This window comes from Mus pahari, chromosome 1 (genome assembly GCF_900095145.1).
Source record: "Mus pahari chromosome 1, PAHARI_EIJ_v1.1, whole genome shotgun sequence".
In the NCBI taxonomy this organism is placed as follows: Eukaryota; Metazoa; Chordata; class Mammalia; order Rodentia; family Muridae; genus Mus; species Mus pahari.
In genome coordinates, this window is record NC_034590.1 from 130,916,170 (window position 1) to 130,935,158 (window position 18,989).

At 39.9% G+C, this 18,989-nt stretch overlaps 1 protein-coding gene across 1 annotated transcript in view; it reads right to left on the minus strand.

Moving 5' to 3' along the window:
• Rorb (RAR related orphan receptor B) overlaps positions 1-18,989 on the minus strand; it is a 173,342-nt gene that overhangs the window by 12,888 nt on the left and 141,465 nt on the right. The window contains exons 5-9 of the mRNA XM_021193357.2: positions 12,220-12,341; positions 10,559-10,691; positions 6,262-6,369; positions 4,088-4,198; positions 1,168-1,280 (exon numbers count right to left, since the gene is read on the minus strand). Coding sequence (XP_021049016.1) covers positions 1,168-1,280; positions 4,088-4,198; positions 6,262-6,369; positions 10,559-10,691; positions 12,220-12,341 — 587 coding nt within the window. The remainder of the gene's footprint in view (positions 1-1,167; positions 1,281-4,087; positions 4,199-6,261; positions 6,370-10,558; positions 10,692-12,219; positions 12,342-18,989) is intronic.

Sequence of the window (18,989 nt, forward strand, 5' to 3'; positions counted from 1 at the left end):
TGGAGGAGGTTTAGACCATAGTTACTTGGAAAGAACACCCTCTACCCTGTGAGCTGCCTGCAGGGTACATAGTGTGCTCCAGCTTCACAGCTTTTGTGATCTGTCACCCAAGCTGGAGTGGGCCTTGGTGATGTTCATGTCTTTGAATCCTTTTTTTGTTCCCATAAGTAACTTTCCCCCATATTCCTGTAAGTAATTCTAAGAAAGCTCTGTGTTCACTGAGTTGGAGTCGGGTAGTATGAGTGGTCTGGTATGGGTTTTCTTTCTGAATTTATTAGACGTGTGTGTTGCACGAAATAAGGAAAAGATGTCACACAACATCTCCTTAAAATCCATCATTCTTAATTAAGATAAATGAAGAAACAGGTGTTACGCTGCATGCATTTATCCCTGATAAGTCACATGTTGAAATAACGCCAGGGCAAGACCTATATGAAGAGATCAGAGTGGAAAGAAAATTAAGAGGCCATCAGGCTAATCTTTCTTTGTGAGTAGAAATGTGTTAAGACACATCTGAGAGGTAACCAGATAGTGACCAGAACCTGACAGTGGCAAGCTACTTCACGTGGCAGCCCACTCCTGTGTTCAGAGAGTCACAACCAGCATTCGATGCTCCTTTCTAACTTTTAATAAAAAATCTAAGTGTTCTTAACCTTGGCCCAGACCTGACTTTATAGGGGTGCAGCCTTTTCCTTGCTTGCAGATGAATTTGAAGACGTGTTGCCCTACTTAAGGTGGCTGGTCCTCTGATGACACTGACATACCCAAGATTCCTTTGTTTTGTTTCCCTGTGCCTTGGTCTCTGATCTGTCAGTATGGTCCTTCTCCAGGAAAGCAATCCTCCCTAGCCAGCCATGATGGCATATACCTGTAACCTCGGTATTAAGTAAGCTGAAGTGAGGAGTGCTGGGCATTGTGAGTTCAAGGTCAGTCTGGGGCACATAACCAGGCCCTGTGGAATAACCAACCAACCAACCAACCAACCAGCCAGCCAAAATGCAAAACAACTTCTCAAACAAAGCAACTCTTTTCTCAGTGTCTCAAAATTTACCAGTCTCTCTTTGAAAAAGCATGTGTCCACATTTATGCAGCCCACGCTGCTGAGAAATTCACCCTTTTCATGTAGGGCTCCTTTGGGGACAGCAGGTCTGTGACCTGAAGACTTACCTTTGCCAGGGTCTCATCATCCAGGTGATTCTTCTGAATCACATGTTGAAGTGCAAAATAAATTTTTTCCTGAAGCTTCTGGACTTTTCTTGGTTCGATCAGCCAGGCTCGGTCTGACAAGGGGGAAAAGCCAAAGAATAAGAAGAGGGCCATAAACTTTGCTTCATTTACCTACATATATGAACACTGAGTTTCAGGCCATCTCAAATCACATAGCTGTAAGTTGCTTTTGAGGCTGTGTATTTTTATATGAAACAGGAATATCTTGTAAACAATAGATAAAGCTGACCACACAGGGTTTAAGGATACAGAGAAGCCATTTGGTTCAAATGAACTCCTTCTTTGCCTAGTGTTGGTGACTGTTTCAATGTCTCTTCCTTCCTCCCAACAGATGCTTAGATATTCTTTCAAAGCAGAAATAATTTTGAAACCATATAGGAATGCTGTTAATAATCACAGTCCCCTTCCTTAGCATGAGTTATTCCTTCATCAGGTATAAAGCTGATGCCATGCTATAATTTATAGAACACACACATCAACTTCAAAAACAAACATCTGAGTTTTATTTTCCTGTATTGAATTAAGTGATAGGTTATCTCCTCTCCTTTTCTTGCTCTATACTCTTCCTTTCTCTAGTGCTCTCGCTCTCTGTCTCTGTCTCTGTCTCTGTCTCTCTCTCTCTGTCTGTCTTTCCTCCACTCCTTTCTTTGTCTTTTTTTCTGATTAGATTTATACACCATGGTGACAAAATGTGCTTTAGTATTGTTTCCTTAGTTTGGTCAAGAGACGCTGGGAGTCTCCAAATGCTGAACAAATACTCATGGAAAAGCACTTGGCTGTGATCCTCCTAAACATAGTTCAGGTCAGGTGAGAAACTTGACTCGGTAATCCTAGACAAGGCAAGGACAAGTCAAGCCAAGAGTTAAGCAAACCCTTACGTAAGTGAGCACAAAGGACTCCAGTGACAATTGTCAATCAGAATAAATTAAGTTTCCTTTCCCGTCCCTAAACTATTTGGGAGTAAATAGACAGTAGCTATTAAGTCAAAAGTCTGGGGAAAAGTGGGATCTGACTTGAGAGGACACAGATCGAGCTTCCGTATCACATAAGCACAGCACAATGCCAGGATGACAAAACAGGGCACTTGATATCATGAAGCCTTGGAGTGTGGGTCGGCTACCAGGGCTGAAAGATTCCCCACCAGGTGGAGTGTAAGACAAATAGAATGCTTCCAAACTCTTCAGAGAATGAGAAGGACAGCATCACTAGTTTTTAAAAAGAGCCTGAACAGCTCAGTTGATTTTTAACTCAGGGAGAACAGCTTCACCTCCTGGGATGGTCATTTCCATGGCTTTTTCAAAGTGAAGATGGCATGTCTTCAGCATTTGCTTCTAGGATATTACTGATTTCCACAAATATGCTCAAAGAGGAAAGGGGGTCTTGGTAAGGTTCTTCCTTTGAGTCAGCAGGAACCAGAGTGGGGCTGTCTGTCTTCTGCTTCCATAGACCCATCATCCATGGAGCAGAGCTCAGGGTAGACAATTAAGGGCCATGAGATTATGGGAAGGCATTATTTGGTATATAGTTGCTATTAATAAAGGACCTTTGACACCTTTCCTATCTGTGTTTGTGCTTCTGGGCTTTTCTGTTCTGATGAAAAGGGTCAAATGAAAACCAGAAACAAAAAATTTGAAGACTTGACTAAACTATCAGTGATCATACTGTGAGTAAGATAGCCTTTGCATAAGAATATGCAGAGGCACTTATTTTTGACTATAGCTAGGATGACATGTCAAAGATATGATAAAATTTAAGCCATGATATCATTTGAAACGTAAACAAATAAAATGATTAATAAAAAAAACTAGTACTAAAACTGTGTTAAAACATTTTCTTCCAACATGACAGAAGAACATTAGGGTGTAAGTAAAGAGATTAATTTCAAAGAGAAATGGATTATGGAAGGAATTAAGCTGAAAAATGGAAAGGGGTTCATTCTTCACTTAAGAGAGCTGACAATGAGTGGTGATGCTACGTATGTAACAGACAGCCGCTTGAGTGACTGGTCAAAGAGGGAACACATATTTACTATTACAGTGTTTTCATTATATTGTTATGATTACCTATTACTAAGCTATTTACTGCTGCACTTCAAACTGGCACTTTAAAATCCGTCTGTTGTTACAGTTTAAGTCATTCCCTAAATGTCACATTTTACCTTTGGAAAACAGTTTAGTAATTTACTGCATTTTAGAGTTAGAGACGGTGTTAGCCTGGACCCCTTCTAGAGTTTATTGTCTTATTTTATCAGTGAGGGAATTTCAGCCTTGGAGTTACACAGATCCATGAAGCCATGTCTGAGATTCGTCCTCTTCATCAGGCAAGTCCCACCTCCACAGCTAGCCTTCCACTTGGAAACACTTAATACTGCTAAGGGTAGAGGCAATCCATTTGTCTCAAAAGACAATTGCAATGCATCATGGGTAGAAAAGTTGTTTTTTTTTTAAAAGGTAATTACAGTTCCTATACTTGGTCTTTCATTTAGGCATTTTCTGTAAGTTTCACTCTATAAGACTCTACATTAAATTTTTATTTCCTTTATTCTTAAACCAGAAATAGAACCCAGCTGCTCAGTTAACCCATTATTCATTTTTATTATTTGTTGAGGAATAATTTTGCTTACCTGGATCTGGGTTGATCCCTGCCACATGTGACATTCTTGTGTTAGGAGGAAAATTGGCCGTTAATAAATGTGAAGCTACTTGCCTTTTTGCATTGTCCAAAAATATCAAACAATTGCTAGAGAAAATGCAACCCCTTTAAAGTTATTTCTCGAACACTTTGGCTTGGGAAGGTACAATTGATGTTAAAGATAGTGAAGCAGGTTTGAAAAGAAGGCAAGGGACTGGCGCCTTCCTACCTGGGGATATCAGAACAGCAGAGGAGAAGAGAGCGATCTCCTCCTCAGTCAGCTGCAAGGAACACAGATTCTTCGCAAAGTCAAACGCTTCATTCACTAGGTCATCCGAACCTAAGAGGAAGAAGAAATCTTAAACAGAAATACTTGAACGTGGAATGGTGCATAGCTAGAAATACCTCATGATCAAATAGGTAGTCAGGGTTTGCATATTAGAAACCTAGACCAGACATTTTTAAGTCCCCTGTCACATGAAGTGATTTGATGTTCAGTGTAGAATGAAGAAATTGGGCCACGTCTTTGCCGGGTAACTGAAGATAATCTTAGCGACAATGGGGTACAATACTGGCTAGTGTGGATTCCCTGTGACCTCAGCTGGGAGCACATAACCTGAGTCCTACAAATCTGAAACTGTTTCTACCTGAAAATTGTAAGGAAGCTGAATTTGGGGGCCCATGTGTAGGATGCCAGCCCTCAGGAGAATGAGGCAGGAGGATTGCAAGTTTGAGGTCAGCCTGGAGACATGGTGAGACTTTGTCTCACCCCTATAAAGTCTCACCTACATGACTGTCTAGACATGAGCTGAACAAAGACAACAATCGCTATGCCCAAGCGGATGAAGGAAAGACCATGACACCTCAACAAAGGATAGAGACAGCTAAGGGATTCTGGGAGTGGGGTAAATAGTCTCCCCTAGGAATTGGTAAAATACCGAATGGTTAGCCCTGAAAGCAGACATACAAGTAACATTACACTGATGGAGCACGGCATATTTAGAAATGTTTATGTATGTACTTCTACATATATGCTTGTAATAACATTAATAAAAAAACATCATGAATTTGAAAAGAGAGCAAAGAGGGGCATATGGGAGAGTTTGGAGGGAGGAAAAGGAAGAGAAAAAAATGGAATCATTATGAGCTCAAAAAAGAAAAAAAAAAAGAAAAGAAAAAGGAAAGAAATTGAAGTGATTTGGGAATCCTTTAGACTAAATCCACAGCTTTCACAGAAAACCTTGAGCATTCTACACTGGGGCTCAGGGAGTGTCACTGTAGTGGCACTGAGACCTGGCAACATGAGGTATCTAGGGGCTTCAAACTGAGACTTCTTACATAATGCTAATGAGCTTCGTTAATTTTGTGCTCCCCGCCTCCCCCCTAAATTAGACTGATTTTTCATTGTCTAATTAAATGGCTCACGGGTCAGTTTCTTAGTCGTCGTGAATTTTGGCAAAATAGCATTGCATCTCTGCGCCAATCTCTGTAAATGTTTATTTGATGAAGCTGGAAATACCCTGAAGCTAACTGCCGAGAAGGCTTTTCCTTCTTTCTTGAAAATCTAGCCTCCAGCAGGGCATGGAGGCATATCAGCTGTAGAAAGGGAATTCTGCCAGCCCATTGGGCTTGCTGTTGACTGCCATATCAGCTAACAGCACAAGGGGTGAAAGGGCAGTGGCTTCTTTGGTGTCCATGGGCAGCTATGGAACAAGTGGCCCTATCGTTTGTTCAGACCTTTCCTGGCACCAGCCCATCTTTGCTAATGTTCTCATCCATGCTTCATCCTGTAGATTGGATGTGAGGATACTCGGCACCTCCAAAGACTGATCTTGCTTTTGTGGTTCACAGAATGGTCAGGGGCCACTCTGACCAGGCCAGGACCGACTCTGTCTGTGCTCCCAGAAACTCAGTCTTCTGGATAAGAAACAAGAGCAGCAACAGTCTCTTGTGGTGATTACACATGGTTATTGCTTTTTATCTTGACCAGTGATTACAAATTCACTTAAGAAACTTACAGGTCACTCCTATAGACCACCAGTGGTCTGCACAGAGTGTTTCCATAGAGCAGTTAAGCAGCAGTTAGAAACATGGTGGTCATACAAAGAGTGATCTGGAGTGGACCTAGTTCATTTAGCATTGCACTTTGTTTATTTCCATGAGGCCATAGTTGTGCCAGTTTTAATAGGGCTCATGGTTCTCTCCTTTCCTGATTAGGAACTATAATTACAGGAACTGGAGAGCTGAGTAGAATACTGGACACTCACCTGGTCCAATGACAATCAAATAATGAGACCCTAGCTTCTACCAAAGAATCAAAGCATATCATTTGCTATTCTAGTCTAAGTATATAATAGCTGAAGACACTTAGTAAAATTGTGTTGTCATCCAAGGGAAACTTACCTAAGGCTTTGAACATTTGCATTCCTCCATATTTTCCTTCAAACAGAACTGTGTTGTTTAATGGGTTGAAGGCACGACACATTCTCACTAAAACCACTTCCAAGCAACCTATGAGATAAAATAATTAAAAATGTACATAAGAATGTCATATATACAATAATAAAGTGGTCCTTAGTGCATATTATACAGAGTTAATTAGATGAATTAAAATGTACATGCATGTACCATATATCCAACAATAAAGTAGTCTTTAGTGGATAGTATAAAGAGATGAAAATTAAAAATGTATATGTGTATGTCATTTATTCAACAATAAAGTGGTCCTTAGTATGTATTATACAGTTAAAAGAATTAAAAATGTATATATCATATATCCAACAATAAAGTGGTCTTAGTGCATGTGAGGCAGGAAACATTTTACAATTTTACTGTTTTGATATAAGATCTCCCTATGTAGCCCATGCCAGCTTTATACTCAAGATCATCCTGCCTCAGCCCCCAAGTTCTGGGATGTGCCATCAACCTAGGACATTTCAAGAGATTCCTTCTTCAAAAGTAATCATCTTAGGGGTGCAGAGAGATGGCACAGCTGTTGAGAGTATGTGCTGCTGTTAGGTTCCCAGCCTCATATTAGGAAACTCAAACTCCAGGAGATCCTATACTCTCTTCTGAAGGTACTGCTACACATGTGAGAAATTATTTTACACAGAGTAATAATTTTAGAAATCAAGATCTTTTAATACTTTGATAAAGAAATAAAGAGAATATATTTCAATGAATTTCATAAATGCATTAAAAACAATGAATTTATGAAATTCTTGGGCAAATGGATGTATCTGGAGGATATCATCCTGAGTGAGGTAACCCAATCACAAAAGAAGTCACTTGATATGCACTCACTGATAAGTGGATATTAGCCCAGAAACTTAGAATACCCAACATACAATTTGCAAAACACAAGAAAATCAAGAGGGAAGAGAATATATTTCAAAGCTGGATAAAATAGAAGACAGATAATATTTCTTTTTGTTTGTCTTTTGACTAATTTTAAATTTCACTCCAGCCTTTCATCTTTTAAAATTGATAAGTGGTCCAGAAAGTGTCAGCCACATCTAGTCTATGAGCTTTGGTATAAAAAGGGTTACTTCTGGAAAGATTCACCTTTGAATTTTTGCCACATGAAACAGCAGTCATAGGTGTTTGGAGTAATTTCACTCAGTCTGACATTGTGTAGGACCAAGGAAAGTTTACAGCACAGAATGGGTGCTTAATAACATTTAGTGAATGAATTAGCCTATTGCCTTTGTTTGTCCTCTCAACAAGCATTTATGTCCCGAGACACTATTGCTGCCCCATTTCTCCATGTTTTAGAGATGTGAGCTTTGCCCTATTTGAAGGTGAGAGACTCCAGAGTCCCAAATTCTTGTGTGATTATAGCTGATTTGGCTGCATCTGTGGTACCTTCCTTACACCCTCACTTTATCATGTTTGTGTTTTATTTCCTATGCTTTGCTGAATTTTCCTTCCTTTTAGCCTATGGGTATAGAGATAGGAGAAGATGTACAAATATTAACCCGGTATGGTCATCTTGACACTAGTGGAAATAGATACCATTTATTGAACATCTGCACTATGGAAGACAGTTTCCTGGGCTCCTTACACGCAGTATCATAGCTGCTGGTGCTGGTAGTGACCATTTCAAGTGAATTTCACATAGATTCATGTAAACAGAAATTACAGGGTGATTTAAAGTGCTAAGTATCTTTATACTGGAAGACAACGTTTATACAGGAGGCAGGATAATGTAATTCAATGGCCCCAAATACAGTCCTCGGATCAGTAATATACGAATCTCAGAATGCACTGAACTGGGTTCCCCTCTAAAGGGACTGAATTCCATAATCTACAATGATGGGTGCATCCCTGAACTGTTAAAAGTTAAAAAGAATATCCAAGACACATTATGGAAAACAGAAGAAAATCAAGAAGGATGAACATTTGTGGATACTTCATTCCTCCTTAGAATGAGGAACATAACCCCCATGAAAAATTATAGGTACAGCGACAAAGTTTGGAGCTGGGATGAAGGGATGGACTATCCAGAGAGGACCCCATTCGGAGTCCATCCCATCATCAGCCACCAATCCTAGATACTAATGCTCATGCTCATGCCGGCAAGATACTGCTGAAGGGACCCTGATACTGTGGCCTCTTGTGAGGCTACGCCAGTGCCTGGTAAACACCGAAATGGATGATCACAGCCAGCTACTGGATGGAACACAGGGTCCCCAATGCAGGAACTAGAGAAAGTACCCAAGTACCTGAAGGGGGCTGCAACCCTGTAGGTGGAACAACAACAGGAACTAACTAGTACCCCCTGGGTTTGTGTTTCTAGCTGCATTTGTAGCAGAAGATGACCTAATCGGCCATCAGTGGGAATAGAGGCTCCTTGGTCTTCCAAACTCCATATGACCTAGCACAAGGCAAGGCCTGGGCCAAGTAGTGGGAGTGGGTGGGTAGGGGAACAGAGGTGGGGGGAGGGGTATGGGAATCTTTCGGGATAGCATTTGAAATGTAAATAAAAAAAAAAAAAAAAAAAAAAAAAAGTTCCTTTGTTATGTTTGCTACAACTTCTAGTTTATGGTTCTAGTTCCATTTTTTATTTTAAAGGTTAGAACACAGACATCTTAAGGTGCTTGTTCAAGGCCATACTTCAAACGGGTCAAATGTTATATTTCTGAAAAGAGTCAAAAAAAGTCACCTATTCCATATGTTTCCAAAACCTTACTGTAGAAGCCATGCCTAGTACATTTGACCCTGGGTATGCTTTCATGATACATTAATTGATAGAGAATGGTATAGATAACCTAATGTGACTTCTTACGGTAGGTCAGAAGGTTATAAGAACTCCTGCTGTGTTGTTTTGGAATTCTGGATTCTGGAGCCCAGTGACTATACTGTCTGGAAGTTCAGGCCATCTGTGGAGACATTTTTCTTACAGGGACAGTAACTGAAGCCCCAACACAGAGCCTTTGCTGATGCCACCCTGTCACCAGCAGATTGTCGCCCATGTGAACAATAAAATGGATTCTCCTGTCCTGATGGGAATTGTCTCAGTGCACACCAAGAAAATAAGCATAGTAGGGACCAACCATTCTTCTGAGCTCTATAAACTGTAGTCTTGAGCACAAAATAAATAAATGGTTACTTAACCAAATTTTAGGATGGTTAGATAACTGATAACATTGGAATCAGTGCTTGAATCAGAGGTTTTTTTTTTGTTTGTTTGTTTTTTTGTGTGTGTGGTTTTTGGAGACAGGGTTTCTCTATATAGTCCTGGCTGTCCTGGAACTCACTTTGTAGACCAGGCTGGCCTCGAACTCAGAAATCTGCCTGCCTCTGCCTCCCAAGTGCTGGGATTAACAGTGTGCGCCACCATGCCTGGCTGAGTCAGAGTTTTTGCCATTTTTATCATTGGTTAAAGAATCAACATCATACTACCATAACAACTCTACGTGGCCTACGTTCAAATGGCAGCTTTATCATGGTTGAACACAGCCTTTTACTCCTCTTGACCTATACCCTGTTGGTTTCAAGTCTGAAATGATACCAATCTCATAAGAATGAATGAAACATCACATGTAAATGTGGAGATATATACGTTGGGAAAAGGATGTTATTTTCAGTATGAATGAGTCCAGGAAGATGAACCCAAAAGCTACTGTGTTCCAATTTTCTTTTCAAAAGAATCCAAGAAAGACACAAGTACTTTTTTTTTTTTTTTTTTGGTAAGGCAACAATAACTTCAGTATTTCTTGTGTGTTAAAGAGAACAAGTCAGAGAAGAAGGAAGGGTCCCAACACAGAGGAGTTTCTTCCAGTAGATCCAGGCTGCAGGCTATTCTCATTAAAATGATTGGAAGTGACCACAGAGGCCGAGCTCAGCCAGCTTGGATGTTTTTGTTCTCTTCCAGGAGCAAGAAGCTGGTTTTAGCGCCAGCTCAGCAATTCAGCCACCTTGACATGCTAATTACTTTCACTGCCTGTCAAGCTGGGCATCTCAGCCCCCACAGTTAATAGCTCTACTTTTCAATAAGCAAAAATTGTATTTGACTTCAAAGGGGTATATGAATGGATATCAGGGCATTTTTATTACTGAGTTTCCTGAGGGAGTTAGGTGACTGTGTGGGTGGCAAAAAAGACTTACCTGTGGAAGCAGGGTTTTTCTAGGACCCTCGGAGTGCTGAGGGCCAAACAGTCCCTGTCTGAAATAGGCCCTCACAAGTCAGACGACTCACCTGACTTCAGAAGTAAGATCTGATCGTTCTGACACAGCTCCATGAAGCCTGTTATCCGCTTGGCGAACTCTACCACGTACTGGATGGCATGGGTGATCTGGATAGCACACTGCTGCCACAGAGCCTCCCTGGACTGAAGCAGAGAGGACAGGGCCCTTGAACTGACCACCTTCCAAGGAGATGAGGAAATGTGCATGCCCCGCCCCACCTGTCACTGCCACCCAAGGTGGGAAGTGATTCTTTTCTTTCTCTTTGGATTATGGTGAATTCTACTGTTCTCCACCATCAAAGTATCATAGCAGACATAAGGAAAAACGATGTTTATAGAATGCAAAATAAATATTTTTCTTTACTATTTTTCTCCATTTCTTACTGCAACAAACTCAGTCTTAGTTCAATAGCTAAAAACAAAACCCATGTTCAGGAATAGTGAGTGATTCTATCCAAGCATCGACCATAATACTGTCTTTATGGGAACCTGGTGGACACTGAAGATAATATTTTTATGTGTTCTTGGCCCAGAATTTAAGAAAAAAAAAATCCTGCTATTTTGGTAGTCTATTATTTTATGGGGGAGGGGAGAGTTTCACCATGTAGATTTTGGTGGTCTCTTATTTTATGGGGGAAGGGACAGTTTCACCATGTAGTCCAGGCTGGCCTAGAACAAAATGCAGAGCTTAAGGGGGACTCAGCTTCAGAGGTCCTTCTTCTCTGCCCTTCTGAGTGCCAGAATTATAGGCAGAAGCCACCAAACTTGAGTTATAAATTGTTTTGTGTGTATGTTTTGTTTTTGTACAAAAGAAATTCCATAGGAAAGATGAGTTCAAGTCAAGTCACTCTAATAAGTAATGAGAGGCCCTCAAATATATCTTAATACTTGAGTTATTTTCTTTGAACTAAGAAACTAAATCTATGCGACAGTGGAGTGTGCTTTCTGTGGATCTTCTTATGTCTGTTTTCATAATTATGTAAAAGTAGCAAGAATTAGATCAACATGTTGTCTAAATCATATGTTCCGATAAACACATTTATTTTACTAAATTTCCACCAACTGGTAGATCTTGTGGTTGCCAACCTCAGACTTGAAATCAAATAACATGAATTCTGAGCCTCCAGGAACAACTCCATCCCTTAAACATGTCTAGTGCACTCAGAGAAACAGGATTATTACTGATGGTGTGGGCTGAACTACTCTTTTGTAGTGTTATTTTCCAGAATTTTGGACAAGAATACATATGTAGGATGCATTGTTCTCTCTTTGTTTTTACCACCTTTGGGCACCATTTTTGCAATGATAATCTAACATCATCTGCTCCTTGGCTTAACCCATAGCTACCATGAGAAGTTCCAAAACACCTGATACAGGCACCATCTCCCCAGTCATTCAAATGGGGGCATAGCTTTCAATCAGGGTAGCTTGCCTTCTAGAGACCTTCTGGCAACAAGCAGACATTTTTGGTTTCCACAACCACATGATGGTCGGTCTGTTGTAGATTCTCTCACCCAGGAGAAACTGGAGAGGCCATGAATGGCTTGTATAATACACAGAGTAACCCAACAGCTAGGAATGCTCAGGTATAAAAATGTCAACAGTGCTGAGATGAAGAAACCAGAAATGGGCAACCTCGAAGGGGATCTGCTCCCCATGGTTCTGGGAGTACCTTGCTTTGATACGCCTTGATTTCCTCGTAGGTGTGGGTCTGCCATGCCAGCTGATGGAGCTCTTCCATTGTGTACTGACATGTCTCCAAATGGGACTTAATGATGTTCTGTGCAATTCGATCTATGAGAAAAAAGATAAGCAATTTGAGGTTGTTGTGGTTTAAATATCTTTCTAGAGGGTGGTCTGTAAGAATGCGGCTGGTGATGAGCTAAGTGCACAGCCATATGAGACGATCTGAACTTTACCTCCTATCTTAAAATGTCCAAGCTCTTTATTGTTTTTTAGTCAAAACTCTCTCTTCTCCCTCTTTGATTATAGCTTTGGTATCTTGCAAGTTGTAAAATGTGCAAATATCTGTTTGCCCTTAAAACACATATTAAGGGCTGGTGAGATGGCTCAGCGGGTAAGAGCACCCGACTGCTCTTCCAAAGGTGCAGAGTTCAAATCCCAGCAACCACATGGTGGCTCACAACCATCCTTAACATCCCTCTTCTGGAGAGTCTGAAGACAGCTACAGTGTACTTATATATAATTAAAAAAAAAAAAGAACACATATTAAATTACCCTAGTGTTCAACTTTTGGCTGACAATCTCTAAACAGTTTAGCACACATCCCAATTACTCCATAATGTTTTGAAAAATCACTGCAATCATATTTTATTACCAGAAGGAGGGGATTAAGTATACATATTTGTGCTTATTTGGTTTTAAGAATAGGCGGAAATAATACAATGAAAAAATAAAGGTTTCTGGTGTATGTGGTGTGAAGTTGGTTGAGTTTCAGTGACACAGGGGATGAAAAATGTAATAAGCTATGTTTCTAATGAACTTTCTAAAATTCAATTCTCCTTAGCTAATGAGCACACTGGGAACTCTGAGTAAGTGGTTGCTACAGTTATCGCTGGGAGAACATTTTCTGTGATTTCTCACCACGAAAGCAGTGTGAAGAGTTGGATGGAGACAAAAGAGAGTTATTTGATATTTCAGTTAGTACTACTGATAGGAGGCATTTCAATACATGTTTGATATTTTCAAACCTGAACTATAAAGGGACAGAGATAAAGACACTACAAAATGTTAACTTGTGATGCTGGTCATATTCTGTTGGCTTCAGCCTTGACATTTCTAACCTTTTAGCATACTATACCACAAAAATCCTTTCCTTATAAAATCTTATATTCAAAGTTTATTGAATACCCTCCTATGTTATAAAGAAGGGTGGGGATTACTCTCTACATTATATTAAAATAGATTGGTAAGTCATGGTTCATTATTTTTCAATTTCATTTGGGAAGTCTAATTATTTATATTATAAAAAAAATAGATATCTGTTCTCCAGTAGTTATGCGATGAAAACCTAACACGAAAGCTTTGCAGTTTTAAGACTTGGAGTGGCTTATTTTCATCTTCAAAGGTATGCTGATTTGGTGGTGACTCACAGGGTTCAGGGTTTATAAGCAAAACTAGAACTGCTACTTAGAACTGCATTGTAACTGATGATCTCCTCCCAGGTTATCTTCTTGGACCTATGGACAAAAGTTTAAGAATCCTCTGGTCTTCTGCCACTTGACACTTGTAGTTTTAAGGACTATCGGAGAGGAGTGAAGGGACAGTATGTGGAAGGGCTAAGAAGATTGGAGGTTAAGTGTACACTCACATCAGGACTTGGTTGCTTGAAGGCTTGTGGTGAAGGCTTTCCTGCCTCTTTGTAGCCTCATACAGTAGGGCTGGTGGGTCATACTGTGATTCTCCCTTCTGGTGTTGAGTCCTGATTCTAGCCAGGTTCAAAGTGTGGTTATTTTTTATGAAACTACCTCAGACCCTTCAAGACTCTAAATATTTCAAGAACTGGAAAACAATACTATTATATATGTTCACTCGACAAATACAAAAAAAAAAAAAACCCTAGTACAGATCAGGTCAAAGTGTAGATTAAAACAAAAGACATTGGTTGATGAAAAATCTTTTAGGATTTATGAAATAAATGTCCTTACTTACTGGGGTATCTTCAAGGAGAAAGTACTCAGTTCTATCTGGGGAAGATTTGAGAGAAAGAAGGGAATATGCAATCTGAGGGATGCATGTTTGTGACATGGAAGAGGATAAGATGTATTATAAGATGCATGCAGGTAGAGGGGACAATATTATGAAGACAGAGCTAGACATGCACACTAAGCTAGGTCATTTCAGATGTTATCTGTTACACTTGTACAACCTTTAACTCTTCATCATAAACTACCCCTTTTAGTTTTCATGTTGTTACTGCAGAAACAGGGTTAAAAAGAGCAGGCAACTCTGGACTTGTTTGCAAAGAGTTTGCAAAAGCCATTCTGGAGTCAATTCCATCTTCTCTGTCAAAAGGTCAAATGTTTGTGACGCTGAGTGTGTGGAGGAGATGGGGGAGAAATGAGACTACATGGGGGGAGCAGGAATAGCTGAGTAAGAAGGCCCAGGCATTATTTGTCCTGTGATTTTAGACTTTGTCAGCAGGGAGCCAGAGGATGCTGTGAAGGAGGAAGGTGACAAGATTAGAGATTTGGTCCAGAAAGGTGATCTCAGCTGTGGCAAAGAGAAGGAGTTGTATTCGGGAATGTGTGAGCATAATCAGGTTGTGAAAATGTAGGTAAGATATAAGATGTTCTGGACTAGGTCATGACATAGAAGGGTAGTAGGTTTGGGTGCCAGACAATTCCGAAGAAAATACACAGGTCCAGAACATAGGTAATAAAACAAGAAACATTAACAATAGCAGAAGCTTAGTTGTTGACTTACATACATAGGTTTGAAAATGTCCACACATTCTTATATAAATACATCCATCATCTTTCATCAAATAACCACCCAAACATCATTTTATCCCTTCCTTGATTCCCAAAACACTTGAGAAAGCTAAGCATGATCTTTTTTTTTTTTTTGATAACCTTAAAGCCTATACATTTAGAATTGAGAGACGTGAACATTATAAATAGATGATGATTTTCCACATCCCTCTGATGAGAAATAAGTCAAATGTCTTTTACACATGGCAATGGAGACTACCAATGCAGTGTGTGGTAGGACTGTGTGCAGAAACTAACCTGGGCTCAGGTCAGTAAAACACAGGGCAAGGCTATTCTTGGTCTTAAAAGAGTATGGCCAGAGGTCTCACTCTGTCCCTTAGAAAGATGCTTGAACATCAGAGCAAGATAGTTTTCTTGGACTTAGAGTCTGCAGTTGTGAAAAGGACTNAAAAAAAAAAAAAAAAAAAAAAAAAAAAGGACAAAGGAGAGACAGTGAGTGCAGTATGCTAAGTTCCTGCTGGGAGCCAAAGGAGCTTCAAGAGTCCCTACCTGAAAAGAAGAGAAAAGGTAATAGCAGATGCAGTCCCCTCTGGGGACCAGCCACATGAGAAAGTCCAGACAAAGGAGGCAGAGGAGAAAGAACAGAGACATGGAATCTTACTGGGCAATCACACACCCTTCATCTGGTACCCTGAGTTGGATTGCAGCTACTTCTCCGCAGGTGGCTTCTATTGGTTTCTTTAACTAGCCTGGGCTGAAGATGGCACACGTTGAAAGACGAGTTGGCATGAGCTGTGCTGGAATAATGAGTTCAACAGGACTATGACAAAGTCTCCCATGTCTCCAGGTGGGGCACATGGAGCCTGAGCTTTTTGAGATCAGGAGGAGGAAGGTGATTCATCATTGCTGGGAAACGGACTTCTAAGACAGCTGCAAACACTCTGTAAAGATCCTGTACACATGCTCAGTAAATCAGAGGTTGCTCAGTTCACTGAGAGTATGAAAGCTGCTTTAATTGCTAGTAAAATGATGTTGAAGAATGAGAAACACAATATAATATATTCAATCCTGTTTTCTACTCTCAATTACAAGGAGGAACAACAGTGCTGATTCTGGCCCAGGCCAGGCAAACTGGGTGTGTAATTACAGGTTAATATTAATCCCCTGTTCTTTATTTTGCATCTATTAACTTCATGGAACACCCCTCTGCCTTCTGTGTTGATGAACATACATTTTCCCCCTTTCATTGACATTACATGTAGACTTAGATTGTAGTCCGGATTCTTTTCTTAGGAGAAGCTTATTTGAATCCATGTTTTAAAATTAGTCACTAGAACTCGTGAGTTCCTAAATGAATTTAACTATGTGAGACAAAGAAAATTACAATGGTTAATTCACAGGAGATAACAATCCATGAAAATTCTCTGTCATTTTTGGTGAAAAGATATAAAACAATATCACTAAATTGTCCACTTCTCCAAAAGTTTTAAGGGTAATGTTAACTCTACTTGTGATGTGGGCAATAAGAAAAGAGAAATTAAAATTTTGAAGGGGAAAAGGAATAAAATTGATGGTAATTCTCTGTAGTGTTTGCAATAATTATGGCAGCTTGGGGCTGGAGCTAACCTTCCACCATTTCCAAATGTTCTGTGCCTAAATAATCCTACAAGTCTCTCTGCCTATTCCCGTCTCCGTCTCCGTCTCCGTCTCCGTCTCCATCTCCGTCTCTGTCTCCCTCGTGTGTGTCTTTGTCTCTTTGTCTCTCTGTGTGTCTCTTTCCCTTTCTCTCTGACTTCCACACTTCTTGTCCATTGTGAGTACTTCTCTTTTTAATGTATTCAGTAAGTCAAAGTGAACAAGGAATCCTCTTTAAGGCACTTTCAGCATGGCGTGGTTGGGATGCAGGGTGAGTTTACATAGCTAGATGGAGTTTTCAAGGTCAGTTAGACTGGACGCCATAAAAAGATGTTTGAAAAATATTTTGAAGCAAAGTTACAGAAACGCATGGGAAATAACTTTTCTTGCATAGCAATTCAACAATATAGCAAAGTTTAGAAACAAGCCACCCATTGCCAGGTTCAATGCGAAGCAGGCCACCTCTGCTTCAGCAGGGAAGAAAACTGACAGGCAAGGTGACAATTTCATGTTTGTAGCTGTGATGTTATAAAACGGGGACCAGCTTGCAGCTCCTAAAATAGCAAATGACCTTCTGCAGCTCTGATTCCAACCACTCAGCGGGTTTTTTTTTTTTTTTTTCCTCCTCTCCACCAAAGTGGCTTATTTTAGCTCTCACTAGACATTTCAGCAAATGGTGCTCTGCAAAGGCTACATGGTCTCAGTCATGGGTCCCACATCCCACATCCCACAGGTGGTTTCATTAGGACCTGGAGAGTTGAGCTTATCTTTAAAAAGGGCTGCTATTAGTGTTATTACTAGGAGCATCCAGGTCTAACTTCATGGAGAAGACTGCTCTGGAGACTACATGGCTCTGGAGGGCTGACATCTGAATGTCCCAATCCCCTCCTTACCACCACCCCCACCCCTGCAAGAGAAGGGATAGTTTCTTCTCCTCGGTGAACTTGCATAAGAGATTTATTTTTTTTTTTAAAGTTTGGAAATATTTTCCTAAAATATCACATTTTAGCCTCAGTCAAAGTGATTAGTGGATTTGTAAATTGTCATTTGCCTTTAGGATCCAGAGAAGGGCCGAGAATTCTGTTTAGTTTACATTCCTTGTGTGAATGTGGAGTGCCTAGGGGATTCGCTTTGAATTAATGTCAGGGTATCTCCTTGGACTCTCTGACAGCAGGTTTAAACCCCTGTGTTAGGTTTCATGATATCAAGGTTTGCCAGGCTCCATACTTTGAGGTAGCAACCATCTCATAATACACTATAATATATTAAGCCAGCTGGCTGAGAGGCAAAGCACTTAACCAAATGCACATTTTGCCAATGAATCATATTTTATACCTTTCTGTAGTTTAATGGAACTTAATACCTTTCTGTTCTTTAATAGTGCAGTGGTTTCTTACCAATGATGGTGTCAGAAGAGACAATGTCAGTTAAGACCTTTCTGATACTTTGAATTTCTAGTTGGAGTGCATGACATTTAGCATGAATATGATTAAAACATCAGTAACTCTGAAGCCTAAATGATCAATGTATTAGTAATCCATTTGCCTTTAATGGAACAGCAGCTTTAGCCTTTATGGTTTGTATTCTTGTCAGTGGAATTGCTGGCAACAATAACCTATGTGTTGTTTATTGGCTCAGTCCACGGTCTGGCCTTCAACACTCTCCCCAATGAGTCAGAAGAGCTTTCAGTTTGCTTTTCGTGGGCGTTCTATTGTCAACTCATATCAGAGAGTAGCAAAATTGATTTTTTTTTTTTACTGTAGACAAACACCAAAAGATGTTTATAGAGTTTTTAAAAAATAATATGTTAAGAAAATATGAAGTTATATCATTTTATAGTTTGTAGTTTATAGTCTAGTTATGGAGTGCTGAAAGTATGACAAAACACAAATATGAAAGAGTGAAAATAGAATAAATCAGATTAATGTAGGCAGTAATAACATGTGGCAAAGGGTGAGTGAAGAAAGAATTAGAATTCTTAACATTTTCTTCATATTCAGACCATATCACATATAACAGCAGAAGGTAAGAAGGGGAGACATTTAGAAGATTCAAAAGAGCACATGTAGGCATCTGTATTTAAGCTGTGCTGATTCAAAAAAAAAAACATAGCAAAAACAAATTAATTACCTAAGAGGATGCTTTCTCATTGCTGGCTGGTTGAAAGCTGTTTTGGATCATGCATCTTTTGTTTTATTTCAACAGTGCATGTGTAATTTTTGGGAAATTAGAGTTTTCTTTCTTGAAACTGGTTGGCAACATTGAGAAAGAATCTATTATGAAAACATTTCATTTCAAAATTAACTTTCAAAGTAAAAGACCTCCTCCACAGAACAATGGGGGAGAAATGGGT